The 18,017-nt window shown below is 43.1% G+C and overlaps 1 protein-coding gene across 1 annotated transcript; it reads right to left on the reverse strand.

Annotated features, from left to right (window-relative positions):
• Positions 1 to 905: 905 nt before the first annotated feature.
• Positions 906 to 6,067, reverse strand: LOC125009374 (diencephalon/mesencephalon homeobox protein 1-A-like). Its single transcript, XM_047587287.1, has 5 exons — positions 5,867 to 6,067; positions 3,828 to 3,995; positions 3,456 to 3,634; positions 2,833 to 3,289; positions 906 to 2,745 (listed from the first exon to the last, which is right to left on the reverse strand). Exons 2-5 carry the CDS (start codon positions 3,979 to 3,981, stop codon positions 2,327 to 2,329), a joined length of 1,209 nt encoding a protein of 402 aa, XP_047443243.1. The 5' UTR covers positions 3,982 to 3,995; positions 5,867 to 6,067; the 3' UTR covers positions 906 to 2,326.
• Positions 6,068 to 18,017: the final 11,950 nt, after the last annotated feature.

Here is an 18,017-nt window from a genome sequence, read left to right on the forward strand (position 1 = left end):
TGCACCCCCGATATTATTTTTATATCCTTTAACCTCCCCCGTTTTAAGCCACCCACCCCTTCCTCCTGTTAGAAAGCGATATAATCTTTACGGCCATGGAGAGAGGAAGTGGGACAGAGCAGGAAAAAACAGGTGTCTGAACTTCGCTGACTCCAGAAACCCTTTCAGTCCCATTTTATCTCATTCTATTCTTACTTAATCCATCGATATCCCAACCAAAGGTAATCTTCTTATGGCGAAGCATTCTGTTTCGGTGCAGCCAAACCTCGACTGACAGGGTGGGGGAAGAGGGGAGCACGAGAGAGAGAGAGAGCGAGCGAGAGGGTGGGTGGATGGTGGATTGGAGACTCTTTAGAGCCTGACACCGTGCTTCAGTCATTTCATTTAGGATTAGTTCTTCTGCACAGGGTGAACAAGTGGCAGGTTCTCCCCTATGTGGTGTGTAAACCTTGCCATTGAGGATGGTAGCCCCCCTGTGTCTTAAATTATTTACGGATCATCAAGTTGTCTTCTGTGAAACGTTTAAACCAAAATTTAATTTTCACCATAACGAGGCTGAAGGTAAACTCAGGGCTGTCTGCCAGCCAAAGGAGACCCGGATCCAGCTCAATCTAATGGTGCACGCTTCTACATTCTGGAGAAAAATCCAATGCTTTGGAAGATCTGTGCATGTTTGTGTGATGTTTGAATATTCTGATGTGTGATTATCCTTTGCTTTACAATGCGAACAAAAGAAAAAAGACAGAAATCCACAAAAAACTAATTCATGCTGATATATCTAAATGTAGGCGTCCCCCTGGAATGACTTCTCTACTCATGTTTAGATGTTGTCCGTTTGGCTTCAAAGAGGACAACGTGAGCCAGTACACATGCTTTGTTCCAACCAACGACACTGCCAACACGAGTCCTTCTTATGTGATTTATTCCCTTGCATTAAACAGATAAATTACTCACATTTAAAACAATTCAGAAATACATGTTTTGAATCTACAGTGATATAATACATAGAGAAGTAGCCTGTGTGTGTGTTTTATTTATTTTTTTTTCTAACAGAAGCCACAGGCCCAGGAAAAGTTCGATCCAACCCGTGCCCGTGTCAACGGAAATATATGTCGTCTGGGCTTGTATTTATTCGCCGCTGCGCCTCATCTGCAGATTCTCCCTTCTTTCAGTCCAGATGTTAGGTCCTTTGCTTAAAGCTGCAGTTGAAAAATGAATTTGGGAAAATGTTTCCCTCCGAATCTTTCCCACAAAAAGGAGACATGTGGAGATTGTGTGTGACCAGGCAGATGCAGGCGAACACTGAGGGAATATTTACAAAGCTCAATGGATTCTTGCAGCTGTGACCTGGGACCAGGAGACACAACTGTCATCTACATAGAAATTAGGTTTATATCGACGGATCGGAGCTTTACCTCTGACGTCAGATTTTTATTTACCTGCTGATGCCATGATGATGGTGTTGTGGGGCTGTAAGCCATGCTTCAGATAAGTTCATGCATGCATAGTCCATGTTCTGGGGTTATAGAATGTTTCATGAGGTCACATTTGCCCTGGAGGAGCTCTGGTGTTCAAGCTGCCTGCGTCGACTTTACAGGGGAGGCTCGAATCACAGTGAGCAGTTAGCATCAGAAAAACGTGACGATGCAGTTGATCGAGAGGAGTCAGAACGTGGTGAGACCCACAGGCCAACGGTACTGTTCAGTCACAGCCCAGGTGGGATTTTTTTCCATTGAGTTCTCGTCATAATCTTATTTTCCATTTAGTCTATCCAGCAGAGATGTTCTTCACATTTTGTTGCGCTCCCAGCAGTGAGCCGCATGCCCATACGATGGCGATGAGGTGAAGGGGAGTATGCGAGTTGGCAACTGAAGGCCCCAAGCTGTGAGGGGGGCCCCTAAAGTGATTGATCTAAAGCACGCTTAGCGGTCCAAATGTGTGCTTCTCAAATTTCTCCTCTCTACTCTTTGTTGTAGTGCTCTGGCTTTGAGATAGCATGTATTTGTCTATAAAACATCGTTCCTAACAGTTCAATTAAATGATATGAACACACATTCGAAATGTGTACAGATTTTCAACAGAGGATATATTGTGTTCATATAATAAGTTTTTTGAGTAGCAGGCAAAAATCGTGATCTTGAATTAGAGCTATTTCTCATCAGTGTCTAGATGTGAGTCTGAGTTCTGGATGGATTCATACAGTTGTTGCGAGAGGTGAGAAGGAGAATGGTGAGGAAGCCAGAGTCACCTCCTGAATGCAGGGCCCATAACTTTAAGCTCGGGCCTTGACTTAGAGGGAAGACACGAAGCCAGGAAAGCCTAAGCTTCAGTTGGGGAGCGTGTCCAATCCCAGGGATGCCGCGTGCTGCTTGGCCCTCATGCGGAGGTTCTCGATGCTCGTGGTTTTGCTGTTGAGGCTTCCTGGGAGGCTTCCGGGTGCCGCCTGCAGCAGCGGGCTGTTCCACACCTGCTGGGCCTGTGACAGCGTCTGGTAGTAGGACTGGCAGGGCAGCGAGCCCAGTGGGGAAGGCATGTTGACGTTCATGCCCAGGTAGGGCAGGGAGGAGGGCGTGCTCATGTCAAAGGATGGGTAGTGCACCAGGTTGTTGGTGGCAGCCATGTGCTGACGAAACTGCTCCTGCAGCCGGAAGAGGCTGAGGGGCGATGAGGCGTAGGAGTTGCTCTGTGCCAAACCGCTGGTTACGCTGCTGGAGGACGGCAGCGCGGGGGAGCTCAAGGGAGAGTCTGACAGACGGCAAGAGATGAGAGACTTCAGTATGTTTTGACACACATTGACCTGTCTTTGCATTTATTAAACTGTGGTATTTTTACCTGATGTGGGGCTCAGCCGTTTGCAGGACGGGGAGCTGCTCCCTGCCTGGGCTCCCCCCTCCCCCTGCGTCTCCTCCCTGAATTTCCCCCTCGTCTCGGCTCTCATCTCGTCCTCCTCCCTGTCAGCGTTATCTTCCGCTGCTGACTCGCTGTCCGATGGCTCAGGGGAGGTGACGTTTACTTCCACACTCATCTCGCCGGGCTGGGGCCGCGATGCGGCCAGCCTCTCCGTCTCGGAGTGACAGGACGAAGAGGAGGAGGGAGGAGGAGGAGTGCGGGCTTCGGGAATCAGGGTGGTGGTGGAGGTGGTGTTGGTGGTGGTGGTGGTGAGGTCAGTCTTGGAGTCCTCCGTAGAACCGTCTGCAGGTCCGGACGCTTCTTTCTGTTTCTGGAGCTGCTCCTTCTGCAGGCTGCGCTGCTTCTTACGGAACTTGGCCCGACGGTTCTTGAACCACACCTGGGAGGTGGAGAAATGAAAGCAATTTAACTTCAAGGCGCGGTGTACGGCTACCTTGTCTTCACATTTCCTACCTCCCTTTCAATTAAACAATATTTGACTTTCAAGATGAGCATCGGGATGGCAGCAGACGACATGGGATTAATACAGGTGGAGGGCTTCTTACCTGCACACGGGCCTCGGGCAGGTTGGTGCACATGGCCAGGCGCTCACGCATCACCACATCAGGATAGTGGGTCTTCTGGAAGGTTTTCTCCAGAGCCTCCAGCTGCTGGGCCGTGAAGGCTGTCCGACTGCGCCGCTGCTTTCGGTGCTGGGAGCCATAGCGGGCCTCAAGGATAATGTCTTGAAATGTGCAGCCGTTGAGAAACAAGAAACATGACCAGTTTAATTTAAGGGACAGGCCAAAGGGCAAGCGAGCACACACTAGTTAGTCACTGCATAGAAGGTTTAAACGAGCCGCTCCTAACACGGGCAGGTTAACTGGCGTAGGAAGGATGTGACGGACTGCAAAGGAAAATAAGCAACTGTTTCCTACCAGCCAGTCTTTCTGCAAGAGTGAGCGCGTGCACCGAGGGCCTGTAGTCAGGTGCGTGCTGTGCCTGCTGCGCCGCCTGCTGGTGAAGGTTGTACATGGCGCTCAGTGAGTTCATGGCGTGGAGAGAGTAGCCGTTCACCCCGTAGTGCTGCATGGTCGGCGAGATGTCTGCACAAGGAGGACAAGCTGCTGTCAGTGTCAGGCCTTTTTACTACCTGTTTTCTACCTGTGCAGCTATTAGGGAGAAAAAAAAAAAAAAGCTTTTTGAGCTTTTTGTTTTATGTCACGGTTCGTTGTAATAAACGGTTTGTTGTCGCTGAAACGGCAACAGGTAAGTGCAATGACTACGCTCCAAAAGAAAAAGTAGTTCTCATATTATGATAGAGTTGCTACGACTGACTTTTGATTGTTTCAAAGAGATAAATAATTTAATTGAAAACTCTGAGATGCAAAATCAAACGATGAATTTCTGGAAAGTGCTACTTCCCAATTTATATCTTTGAAATTAATGTAAAATTATATATATATATATGTATGTATATATGTGCGTGTGTGTGTATATATATGCATATGAAAGTTCTTTGTTAAATTTACAGTTACACTTTTCCTGTGTTTTATTTCTGAGCAAAAGTCTGCATAAACAACACGTTCTTCTACAATGTAACATTTATTTCTTTAGGTTGGGTAATTAAAACATGTACGGCGTATTTTAGAATAAAAATAATTAAAATGTAGTCCCATATTCTTTCAACATTATTCTAAATATTTCATTTAAAATGATTTTTTTATAGCTTTTTATTGTTCTCTTTCTCTCTTAACATGATAGGGCTGTAATTCAGTCCATAATTGTGGACGTTGCCTCTAATAATAATAATAATAACAATAATAATAATAATAATAATAATAATAATAATTGATAATAATTTATCCGGTAACTAACAAAAAATTAATTCGATTTTTTACCCCCTGGGCGCAGAACAAAGTGGGCCGGTGAAATAAGTTCCTATTCTTTTTTATTTCACCGCCTTCCATCAAATTGAAAATTTGGTCTGAAATATTTAATTTAAATATTGAGTTTGGTCGCAGTGGAGGTTAAACGCAGTCAAACCTTTGCGGGCTGCCCTGACAGGAGGTGCGAGGAAATATTTCCTTCGCTCCTTGAGAGTTTGGCCGAGCTGCCGTTTATTTCAATCTGTGGCGGGTCCCAGGTCAGTCTGAGGCGCCTGGAGGCGGACGGAGACGTGTGACGAGGGGTCCTCGGTGAAATATGCACGGTCCCCAGTTGGGCCCCCTTTTTAATGTGGGTGCAAAATGGGTTTCAACTATTAATTTATCATCAGGCCTGACAGGTGAAAGGTGGGCCAGCGTGTGAGTAAAACGTGTCCCTAATGCAGTAACAGAGCCTGATTTATATTTGATTTCATTGCTTTATTTGAAATCTGCCTCTGGCTTGAATCGTGTAGCTAATCTGTTAGATATATAAATTTTTTTTTTTCCTAATCTGCAGCTTAAAATTTCAACATAATGCTCTTCTTTCGGGACAATGTCACAATGCCTCGGGCTCTGGTTTAAACCTAATTATGCTAATTGCCGTGGATTTATGAGTTATACAGCATTTACTAAAGACTGCCTAGAGGCCGGAGCTGTGTGTGCACGGCGTCAATTCAGCATCATTTAGCAAATGAATGAGAAAAATAAACTCAGGTCGACTGGCAAGATGAAATTTTAATAATATTCATGTGAAATCCTTCCAAATGCTGGGATTTAGAGACCCTCGGGGGGTAAATGATGGTATATTGAACACTTTTTAATTAGTTAACTTGACCAAAACAAAAAACAAAAACAAAACACTGCTATGATGTTTGTTGGGGACCTCGGATGCTCGGTTTGGATTTTTCCTCCATCTTATCTTAAAGGTGGTAAAAAGAAAACCAAAAAAGCAAACTCGTCAAACAATTTACGATTTTGAGAAGTGTTAATGTTAATGCTAAGTCAGAAAAACTATCGTTGCAGCGGACCAACTTCAGCCAACTTCTTACCTCTCTCCTCCGTGTGGAAATATCTCCTCCAACAGCCGAATATTCGCCTTTCAAATCTTCTTCTCTAAAATCCGAGGGCGGCTGTTCCTCTTCTTCACTTCATCTGCGTTTTCATTCAGTCTCATATCCTGAGAATATTCCGGTCCGTCCCCTCCGTGCTCCGACTCCTTTTCACTCTATCTCTCTTTCTCCGTGTGTTTGTGGGAGGATGCCGAGCTGCCATCTATCGGCCTTTAAAGCGCACCGGGTGGGGTCACCGGGACGCGCAGACGCTGCGTCTCTGTGCCAATCACGTCGCTTTCCTCCTCCGCCGCCACAGCACCCGCCTCCCTCTGCTCCCTCCGTGGGTGGGTGCTGCGTCCGAGCTGCAGCTGCACTTGTTTTTACCGGGCAAAAAGACACATTATTTTTTATAGGTATATTCATTTGTTTTTCCTTTAATTTGTACTTTTTTCAAACTTTTATTCTGATTGTGTCATTGGACTTGTTTATGTCACTTCTGGAAGATAATATTTATTGGTTTTATTTAGGAAGTTTTAGAGAGGCCGCACCTCAAATTACAACTTCTCTTAACAATTTAAAACATTTTACGCACACGTCAGAAGAAAATAAGTCATTGAAAGTCGTATCTTGTCCTTTAATTTAATCCTCCAAAGATTTCACTGTTATTTTTAATATTCCGCTCCTATGTGTAAGAGTTGACGCCAAGTTCAAAGGGGAAACTCTTAGTTTTATCTCAGACTATCGGTTTCATTTTAGTCTTAGTCGTTTAAAGTTGCTTTGCGAAATTTGTAATATTATCAGATAACATTTGTTGTCTGTATATTATAATACATGTTAGACTGGTTATAGGTTATAACAACATTTTCAAATTTCACAAATATATATAAATGTCATATAGCTTGGTGTAAATGGGGCTCATTAAATGCTTTTATTCCGCCATCACACAGGTCTTAAATGATTAAATGATATGCAAATACACTCAGGCTGCTGGCCTCTACAACTTTCTTGCGGTGACTGTAGCTCGGCGACTTTCGGGTTAATTCCGCGCTTTAATTTTATTTTCTCCGTGCCTCCGTGTGACTGCAGGTTTGGTGGGAATGCAGCTGAGATGGAGAGCTGCAGGCTGGGCTGCTCTGCCTCCAGCAGCTCCCCGGCCCCGAGGGATTTAGGTTAGGATTGGGTAGACAAGACGCCATTTCACCCTCCAAAAAATGTCTTAAAATGACTGCTGGTAAGAGGATTAAAACAATAATGCCCCTCTCTTCTTCTTGGAGGTTTTTAGAAAAGATTTCTTCTTCCGAGGAAAAACCGTTTAGGCTGGAATTAAGGGCAGCGAAAGTAGCCTTTTAATGTAAAGCTTGCATATTTTGTTGAATTTTCTCTTAGAGAAAAAGAGGGAGAGAGAGAAGGGGAGAAGTGGGGGTTAAAGTCCTAAATTTGATCTTTGGTCACATTCATGCCCAGAACTTTAGACTCCTGTAGACAGCTCGTGTGGGAATAAAATAAGTAATGCGTAATGCTAAAGCCAACCAGTTTAAATTCATTTTGTGTTGTCCTCTGTCTCTTTTTCCTTTTCATGTTGTTGGACTGAGGCGTGTTTCTTAGGTGGGGAAGGAATTCCTAAATGTGAATGCAGCAAAATTAAATGTCTATTATTGTTTTATTTTTTTATTTTTATTTTTTAGCAACAAGTGGTTATCAATGCTTAAACTGGGTTTAAATAAAAAAAAAAAAAAAAAAAAAGAAAAAAAGAAAGAAAGAAAGAAAGAAAGAAAGAAAGAAAATAACGGGGTTTTATTTCCCGACCGCCTTTGGGCCTAGAGGAGAGAGAGAGAAAAAAAATCGGATTAACTTGTGAACCGATGGAAATAAGAACTTAAACTGGAGGTAAATCTGGCCAGTGTCTCTTTGTGGTAACCGCTTCTAAAGCAATTAAAGCGAGAAGGAATTCCTCTCAGCTGCTCTTCCTCAAATCAGCTTTTTTACGGAGCGTAATGCGGACTGATGTCCAGCATGGCTGAGGGCTTTAATGCAAGTGTCAAGAGGGCCCGCTATTAGAGTGATATTAGGCCAGTGGAGCAGCAGCAGTAGCAGAGCATCCTGACCATACAGGAATGAGGTGGACAGTGAATGCACTATCTGCAACTTTTTTTTTTTTCAATCTGTACATTAGAATTTAGAGAGATTATTAACAAATCCTGTGAAAAAAATACTTTAGGGTTTCAAAAATAATCCCATTAATATTTTTTATTTGTCAGTTAATTTGATTTTTGCAGTAAAGAAAAATCCAAAATAAATCAAATAGATATTGTTCTTGTTCACGTTGCAGGGATGTTAAACAGAGAGTTCTTTGGTCTCCGCGTCTCTGCGTGTGCACCCACTCTGACTCCATGATGTTCAGAGATCAGGTCTGACCACCTGCTGCAGAACTGGTTCCCGCTGGACACAGTTCTTAATAACTGTGGCCATATGTTTGAACTCATTATATCACTGTAGGATGAGGCCAAAACTGAAAATAAAACTACTTTTGCTTAACATAGAGATTATATTTAAATTTGTGTATAAACCATGAAGAAATGGCACAACTTGTTAGCTACTTGTCGTTGACGTCTTTGTGTGTCTGTGTGTTGGGCCTCTTTAAGGTGTAAGGTGGAAACGTGAGGAGGTAACACAATATTTAACATTTGTATTGAAACAAGTTTAGCTGACAAGTTAAATCTAATTATGTTGCAAGATTTTAATCCCAGCATTAGGGGTGAACTCACTGGGCAGGGACTAATTATTATTGTCATTTTCAGGCAATTTGATTAATCTGAATAGTGATATAGTGAACGTTTTCCCAGAGCCCATGATGATTTTATCTGAAATCCTGCTTTTTCTGACCGACAGTACACAACCACAAAATATAACAGATTTATAGTGAGACTCAGTTATTTTTGTTAGTCGTGCAATTATCTAATCCTTACCATCATTTGAATTAATAAAACTGTGTGTATTTCCAGATGTTTTATTCTGCACAGCTGTACTGGTGTTTCTCAGGCCTAATCCATAATGACCATCCTGAATGCTTCAGTTTACTCATCTTTATTTACTGATTCCACCCACCGCATTTCATCCTGAAGACCTTCTGCTCGCTCCGGGCTAACTTTTTAAACCCCAAATTCATCTCCGATTTCTGTGGATTTCATTGGCGAGCCCATTGTTCTCTGCACTCTGGCTGCATTCAGGCTTTATCATGTTAAAGCCTCTCCTCAGATCTGAGTTATCGTATTTGCTCTCAGTCATCCTCCCGCCTCAAAACTTTATCCCTGCATCAGGACTTTGGCAGCGTGAATCAACGCTCAGCCGAGGAAGCTGCAGCGATTTATAAATCATCTTCGCTTTTTAATCAGGTTTATAACGCATGAATGTTTGTAATTTTACCCCTCAAATGGCTGCCTGTATTTCCGAGTGGCATTTTACATCAACTCCAGGAGAAAGTTGATGCCTTCAGCCTTCAGAGCCCATTAACTTTTATCATTAGGTTTTCTTTAACTTCATGAATATATTAGGCTTCAAACCAGCTGCTCTGGACGGCACATGCTCTTAGTCAAGGTTAGCTTGTGCTCATTTGGGTGAAATTAATCATTTTGATGTATGGTTTAGAATTGACTGCTTCCATGGGACTTGTGTGACTGGAGTAACAAAGCAACTTGCCATTAGCAATCCTCCGGCTGTGTATTAGCAGGGCATTCACCTTTAAGACTGTCCTTATATGTGTTGAATACCAGATTTAAAGGGACCAGCTCCACAGCCTTCCTGTCTACATGTACATCACTTAACTTTAAGTCAGATATCAGGACGGCTGTCTGTCGAACTGTACGCTAACCTCTCTCACATGTGTTCCTCTAACTGGAGAAACCAGTGCACAGCTATGGTCCCGCTTTATTTCAACAGACAAGAAACTTTCAGATAGAATACATAAATCCAATATCATTATTTAAAATAATGCTAATGTTAGTATTAGTGTTTTGTTTAGGCCTCTGGTGGAAACCATTCATAACATGGGCACACCGTTACCATTTTAAAGTTGCTATGGAGAACATGTTTTTAATATCAGCTCAGCTTTAGTTTCCACTGATCCCTTACAGAACTATTACCCCTGAGATAAGCAAACCTCCAGGCCTGGAAAAATAAAGCCAATGCGAAGTGCCACCAAGTGCAGTTCCTCAAACGACCACTTGAGGCTGACTCCACAGGTGAGTCGGTTCCCATATTCCATGGTAAATTCCCCAAATTTACAGCAAAAATAAGGACGTTTACAGCCTGGTACAAAATGGGGGAAAAAAGGTTTTGGTCTCATTGTGCCATGGCTTAAAATACTTACTATAAAGTACTATAATTATAATTATGAGTGTGGTCACTCATTTTTGGAGTTAGGCAATAATCTTTAAATGTAGACCAGTCAGGCATAACATTATGACCATCTTTCTAATATCGTGTAGGTCTCGCTTGTGCCTCAAAAATAGTTGTGACTCATCAGAGAATGGACATGGGCCTTCTGAGGGTGTCCTGTGGTGTCTGGAAACACAATGTTGTTACTGGGGGTCTTTGGGCCTTATGCGTTCCATGTAGATATAATTTTTCTGAGTTGTTCCTAAAACGTTTTTGTGTGTGTGTGTGTCTGTGTCAGGCTGCATCCTGCTGCTGTCATCAAGGAGTGTCATTGCTATGGGGTGGGGGTGTCTGGTCTGGTCTAGGTGGGTGGTACATATCTAAGCAAAATCAGCATGAATGTCAGGTCCCAAAGTTTCAGATTAGAACACTGTATTGCCAAAAGATGGTCAATGTTATTTACTTCTTCGGTCAGTATTGTTGGGTTTTTTTTGTTTGTTTTTTTCATAAATGCCATTTCTCTGCTAACCTGTGTTCAACACAGTTTCTAACGTTGTCTGTCTGCTGTTTGTTGCTGAACATGTAGCGCACATTGAGTTTATCCAGTCTTCTGAAAACAATGCCAAAAAAACGCTGACAGTATCACAGTCACGCCTTCAGCGCAGCAACACCAGCTGCACATGTCTCTGGTCAGACCTTCATGATGTTCCTCAAATGCTGACAGCTCTGTCAGACATTCAGGTGTGACTTTGATGTGTAAAATCATTTCAATGTAAAAACAACCAACGTTTCACACGGGCAGAAACTAGAGTGTAACGAATGCAATCATTGGAATAGAGACACTGTTTTTCTCCACATGTGAGGCTGACCACAAGTTGTTCACTCTATTGTTTATCCTTGTATGATCCTGTAGATGCAGAACACCATGCAGCAGCCAGGGCCGCTCTTCCGAACGGTTTCTCTGGCAGACTTGACATATCGAGGTTGGCAGGTTTGTTTCCTCCCTCTTTCTCAGAGCTGGTCTTTGGTTGTGCCCCTCAGGCTGCGGCCCAGCACAAGGGTTCCTATTGTCAGGGCCTAATCCAGGGGCTACACAGCTTTAGCAACATGGTGGGATAAAAGCCCATCAAACCACTGCTTTATGGGGGCAAATCTTTCCTAATCCCTCGCTTTATCTAAACAAAAGGAGAGAAACAAGAGGATAGAAAGAAATTGTGCAGACACAGGGCAAGACCGGGAGCTAAGATGCAAAGAAGTAGTTTCACTGGAGAAGCTAACCATTTTTGACAGGCTTTCACTAAAGAGCTGACAAAAAACGGACACCGGGATCCCAAAAAGGGCTGTACAGGGTCTTTTTTTTTCTTTTCTGAAGTTAAGCTTTAAGATCCTTACGGGGATATGTCGAAATTAGCGAGATTAAATTCAAAAACCTTAACTATTAAGAGTGCTTGGCAGGGGGCACCTGTCAGTTTGGGACGCTGTAAAAAAGATTGTTCTTGGTTTAGTCGGTTGATGTAAACAAGCGACAACTGTGTGATCTTGAACCTATTCTTTGCTCTTTTCTGAGACTGGGTAAAAGGGAGTATGGGAATTTCACTTTCCCGCCTCACACACTGCTTAGAAAATCTGCTCCATCACGCCGACGGGGCGACCTGTATCCAAACCTTGTGGCATTTTCTTTGAAGGATACCCAAGTCAGCGAGAATATACTCAGTTTCATTTGTGGGTATTCTTCAAACGGCTCCACTCGACAGCAAACAAATCATGCTTTTTATTCTCACTGTTTCTCAGACAGCTCATCTGCAACGCCTTTGTTTGAACACACCACCGTTGTAAATCAGGAGACCCTCAAACTCTCATGTTTGGCGTGTGCATTCATATATCCGTGTGTGTGTTGTCGGGGGGCAAATCCCCTGACCCCATTTCATGTCTGCTGCCAGTTCCAATTTCTATCTTTGCTCTGTGGCAACTCGCCTCGAATCCCAAGTGTTGCATCTGCAAATGACTCCGTGAGTTAGAGGCTCCATTTTCCGCCACAGCCCAGATGCTCCACAAGAGGACCATTTGGAGCCCGGCGGTCAGAGAGCCGAGCAGAGATTGAGAGCAAGCCAGTTCTGGCTCTATGTACATAAACCACCACAGCCAGAGGGCTTTCAGTGTCTCGCTCTCTCTCTCAGGTATTCCAACAGAAACATAGTGACATACATAATTCACTACTTGACAGTAAATACACTACCCTCATCCACACACGCCACAGTGTTCAGGCTTTTGAAATTGAATCACGGAGCACAAACTAATTTGACTCACTTGCATCATATTCCTTTTATTTTTCTGACTGCACGCCCCCTGCTGGCCCATGTGGATGCCTCCTGAATGGGGTAATTAAGAGATAATGGGCTGGGGATGTTCATCAGGGACTGAGTGATTAGTGATTCATTACATCAGCTTAGAATTAGGAAAAAGAGAGGAGAAAAATGGTTGGTGGGTGTGAATACTGGAACAGCCTGACAAATTGCCAATGGATTTAACCAGGGTAATTAACTATCACCCAGGGAAAGGGCTGGGACTGGGGATATCAGTAACCTCCAGCAGAGTCCCACAGTTGTGCTGACTGGTTTTCTTTATACAAATTCACCCTGAAGCCAGCAACGCAGAAACGAACGCCTTGTATGTCATATTCATTTCCCTCTCTTGTAACTCTCAGCTATGGCTGTTGTATTGGACAGGTTCTGTAATTATTTGCACTGAAATTTTGTGCTTGAGAAAGGGGCATGCAAATAGAAAACACTAAAAACTAAATTGGATACACATCTTTCATAGATAGTGCTCTTATCAGATGTCAATAAGCAAACACTAGCTGCATTGCATTCTGGTTTGTTGAGTTTGTTTTTTATTGTTATTATTTGACTGATAAATATGGTGCTCTGTGAAATGTAGCAGGAAATCTCAAACCTAAACTTTATTTTCTATCATTCTCTAGCGTGTTGGACACACAATTGGGTCAATCTTTATTATCTCTCAGGGGCTATTTGTTGCACAACGAGCACAAAGTATTGATTCAAAGATGCATAGAGCGAGAATTATTATGTTGCTTCAAATTATCAGCAAATGAGTTCTGAAATGTGTTTAAATTAGACTCCACATGCAGCCAAGTGTTCAACCTGAACACAGTGGGCAAGGCCGGACTGTCTTGGCCTTCTGTGTGGATCTGACTTTTTTTTTACAACTGGGACAGATCCTGGCAATATGTATAACACAACCCATTAAAGAAATAAAAAAAAGATTTGAGGCAACTCGGTTAACAAAAACAAAACAAGATAGTGGGTTCAACACTAAAACTGATCTGATGGGTGCTTTTGCATCCCTGGACAAACTGTCAGTATCTGATAAAAGGTTGTGCTACGGTTGTGACGATGTCCTCCAGTTGCATTATATATAACATTATCTTCTTGACACTGTATTTTTTCCACAAATGTGGCTGCAAATTTGTAAAACGTTCATGTTTATCTCAACTTGCACTCATAACAGAATAAATAATAAGCAACTTTAAAGAAAGATGTGTCGCACTGAAAAGCATTTCAGAATAATTTAGGACTAAAATGTTTAAGCTCCACTGAAAATGAACTTGCGTTACATCACAAACTCATGCAATTCTAATGTGAAATTTTTAAATGCCAACTAAGCTATGCGGCACAATGCTATACCCCTTGCACACAAATGGCTTCCATCCACTATTTGACTGCCATGATCCTATAAAGTAGGAAAGTCTATATTTCCATCTCCGTAGTCCTTCCAAAGCCAGCCTACCATCCTAGCGTAATCCTCTCTGGTCGATATCAGCCTCACAAAGCAGCGCACTCTTACATGGAGAAGTTGATTTTCTCCGTCTGTTTTATCTGATTTGGGAGCACTTAGAAACAGCTCTAAGTATTTTCTCGATTAAAAGAATGGTGGGGGGGGGGGGAGAAACCCTTCAGCCGGTGTGATAACCATGTCTCGTTCACTAGCTACCTCTCAACATCTAACATCTGTCTATTGTTGTTAAATCTGCTTTAGAGCATCTGTGGGTCATCTGGATTCGAACATTTAGTGAATTGAGGCTCATCTGTTGAGCTTAAGTCATTCTCGAGTTGCTTTCCTCTCCCTCTTTCGTAGCGAGAGCTTCTCTGAGCCTCTCATCTGAATAATGGCTCTGTTTCAGACACCTCCGTGGAGTGTCCAATAAAAAGGTTTTAATAAGGGCAGTCATAACTGCGTTTGCATCAGTAGTACTTTTGGTTTCTGAGAGCTAAAGTTCAGTTTACACAATATAACCTCTTCTCTCATCAGCCTCCAACTCAGGAAGAGCACGGCGGACTTGTTAAGTCCCCCTTTAAGCTTTATTATACAGTGTTTTATGAAATGAGCATAAGGGATTGATTTTATTGTTGTTTCATAATCTGGGTTTATGCCTTGTCCTGCAAAGAGCCTTCTTAAAAAGGCTTTGGCTGGCAATCGCATCCAGCATTAACCTACTGACTGGCCGCAGGGACACCAACCCAACATGACCACTTACCCAGGAGCTAGAAACTACTTAGGGAAAAAAAGACCCAGCATTTGACACTTTGAAGTGATCAAAATCAGCTGAATTTGAACCTTTTTTTGCTTTGTTAATTCGATCTAAATGAAAAAGTTTCCTATTCTTGAATGATTATTACTAAGAAGAAATTATTAAGTCAGGCCCTTTACATATTCTTCCATTTCAGTTTTTCAGCATCCCATAGCAGGAATGGAGAAAAGGCAGCATGCGACATCCCCTCTAAAGAAGAGCAGGTTATGCTTAATATTCTGCACTACTCAGATAATTTATGTTAAAGTACGTCACCCATGTGTGATAACAATGGGCAGTGGAGTTGACATCATATTTCACTGGGCTACCTGCAGATCAGTGGCTCCCAGCATTTGGCTCTAATTACAGCCTGGTGGAGGCCTCTGCAGAGATGACAAGCCAGTGTGGAAATAAGTACTTAAGAAATGATGGTAAGAGATGGCCTGAAGGCATCGCGCTCTGCAGGGATGCTGCGGTGTTCCACTTAACCGGGATACCTGAACGCGCCGATCCCAACCAATCAGGGACCAATAAAGAATCCCTAATGAAACAATGGAGTTAAAGTAGCAGTAGCAAGATTCTTTAACCCGCATCATCAAGCATGGCCTATTAAAACATCACGCACTGATCAAGTGGGATAGTAGGTGGAAATGTGGAGAGCCTTCAGAATAATAAGGAGTCTTGCTGGGCTCAACTGGCCATGTAAAGAGTCAGCCTACGAGCCCGTCGGATGTCGAAGACCCCGGGAGTGAGAGCTGCAGTCTCCTTGTTAGATAATCCCTCCAGCACACATTGGCAGCAGGGGTGGGGGCAATGAGAGCCTGGTCAAAAGAGCCAGCGATGATGGATATCTGTATGTGTTTATCTCCTTCTAACGAGTGCTGATAAGCTGCTGACCTCACTGGAACGTAAGCACGAAAAAGCAGAACAGAGAACAGGGGCATGATTATTGTACACATATTGTTATTTCTCCCCATATAATTGTATTGGTGTGTTCATCCAAATGCATTAAAAAATAGGGCGTGCTTGTCCTCAAAATCTGACACATTTTCTTTCAAGTGCCCTAATACTTTATGTGGATGTTGACTGGGATGCACGTGTGTGAACGCGGCCGGACCCCAAGGCAAGGAAAACACACGCGTAAAAAAATCACACACATCCTGCAGAGGAGCCCTTTGGCAGCGATCGGCCTCTGCATGAATATGAATGAGGAGGCAACACACAAGGGAGAGCTGGGAGAATCTGATGACAGTGCAGGAAAAGACCCCAACATCTACAGGGATGTATGACTTCTCAGCCCTGCCAATGATATGATAAAGTGGCTGAATTTGAATAAATGTGTGTGTGCGTGTGTGTGGGTGGGTGGGTGTCCGCGTGTGCCTGGAGTCTGAGTGTGTCCCATCAGATGGATATGAATAATGTATTGATAGCCAGCCCCCCCGCGGTAGTCCATACAATTTTCTCCTGTGTGTGTTGTGTTTAGCCTGCCCAGCTGGCAGGGTCACAGGGGATGCACACACATTATGTCACAGTCCCAGGAGAGGTGTGGGTGCATGTTCCCTTTTCATCATCAATCAACGGAGCAAACTGTTTAACAACAACAAAGAGGCAGTTAAGAGGCCCCTCCGTTCATGCCAGAAGTGGTGATAATTACCTAAACATGAAGTTGTCAGCCGTCTCCCTCTCCAGCCTCTCGCTGCATCTGCCCCTTTTGATTGTGTGCCGAGTCAGGCGTGACTCACTCACAACTGAGACAGACAGTAATTGGTGAGATTGATTTTTAAAAGCTTATTCATTTGACCTGCCCCCTTGTCCATATGGAGCATTTTCATTAAGCTTGATAAATACCCCGATATGTTTCCTGTAGCTCTTATTGCTTGTCACTTCTTGAAATGTCTCTTTTCTGCTTTGTAAAATGAATTGAATTTTCCGACATTACTTTAGTTTTAGTGGGCAGTCATCCATTTCTGCTAAAAGCATTAGGAAAACACCTCCTGTCAAATGTCTGGTTAAAATGTCAAATACTTCACACTGTCAGATCTGCCTACACTTGTACATTTACTGATGGCAACTAAGATGTTCTCAGCTCCAGTCTCAATGTTTTACATGTGAGCAAATAGTAATTAAAGGAGTCAGACATTATCGAATACGAAAAGAAGGGTCCTTTGTGATCAAGTTGGTCATTAAGGTTTCGATAACTAAGTAAACAAAGTAAAAACAGTGGTTGGTCTATTTTATTGTATTTTATTTCATTTAAGCAAAGGGAAGTGGAAATAAGAGGATAGTGAGAGAGGGGTGCACAGCTAATAACACGCTATAGAGTTGTAGAACATGAATGCATGGACGCAAATGAAAGGAAATTATTAGAGAAACTAGACCCAGTGCAGCATAACTAAGGGATGGTTCAGGGTCATCTGGGACAGCCTGATGTGTTGGCTTCACCAACAAGACAATTTAAACCTTAAAAGAGTGTCTTAAAGTGGGTGTTAAGATGGCGTGTGCCACACAATCCCATCAATCCAGGGAGCTGGGTCCATGGGAGAAGGGCTTGGTAGTGAGGTCTTCTTCTGGTGTGGCTTTAGGACAGCCAGGTATCCCAGAATGCATTTGGTGGCTTTTCCAATAACAGCATGAGCGTACTGCACCCTCTCATCTGTTCTTCTGAGGTCGAAGTTGCAAAATTCCAGATAGACATTGATAGACATGTTTGGTATGTGTGAAAGGGGCTTAACTTTCAAAATGTTGTAAGTAAACATACAAGCAAACCGTAATGGTTTGTACTTTCTGGCCACAAGGAGATTACCAGCAGATTAATCTAGCCTCTGTAAGAGCTAGTTGGATGTAAGTCCCGCTGGCCGTACCTGTGTGGCCTCTCACCTCTGGAGCAGTTTGCTCTCCATCGATTTCTGCTTTCCCCTGCCTTCAGCAGGCCGTTAAGTACTAGCTACACAAAAGAACATGTTCCTGGTTCAACTATATAAGCGGCCCACTGGGAAGAGGCAAGAAAGGAATGATCCATGGAAGAGAACATTTGAAGATCCGCAGCAAACTTCAGTTCCCTTTTTCTGTCTATTTGAAATGCTTGGAAGAGAGCTGTGGTGTTTCTACTAAGTGCAGCTTGCAAGTTAAAATGTGGCAAAGAGCTTTTGTTGCACTGAGCGGGCTCGCACTCGAGAAACATGCTCT

The sequence above is a fragment of the Mugil cephalus genome, chromosome 6, assembly GCF_022458985.1.
Source record: "Mugil cephalus isolate CIBA_MC_2020 chromosome 6, CIBA_Mcephalus_1.1, whole genome shotgun sequence".
NCBI lineage: Eukaryota > Metazoa > Chordata > Actinopteri > Mugiliformes > Mugilidae > Mugil > Mugil cephalus.

What these genes read in the sequence shown, in the direction of transcription:
- LOC125009374 (XM_047587287.1), bottom strand. Translation starts at nt 3,981, where the DNA reads ATGCAGCACTACGGGGTGAACGGCTACTCTCTCCACGCCATGAACTCA. An exon ending in TCTTGCAGAAAGACTGGCTG is followed by an intron (nt 3,635 to 3,827) that starts GTAGGAAACAGT and finishes GCACATTTCAAG; the next exon opens with ACATTATCCTTGAGGCCCGC. An exon ending in TGCCCGAGGCCCGTGTGCAG is followed by an intron (nt 3,290 to 3,455) that starts GTAAGAAGCCCT and finishes TCCACCTCCCAG; the next exon opens with GTGTGGTTCAAGAACCGTCG.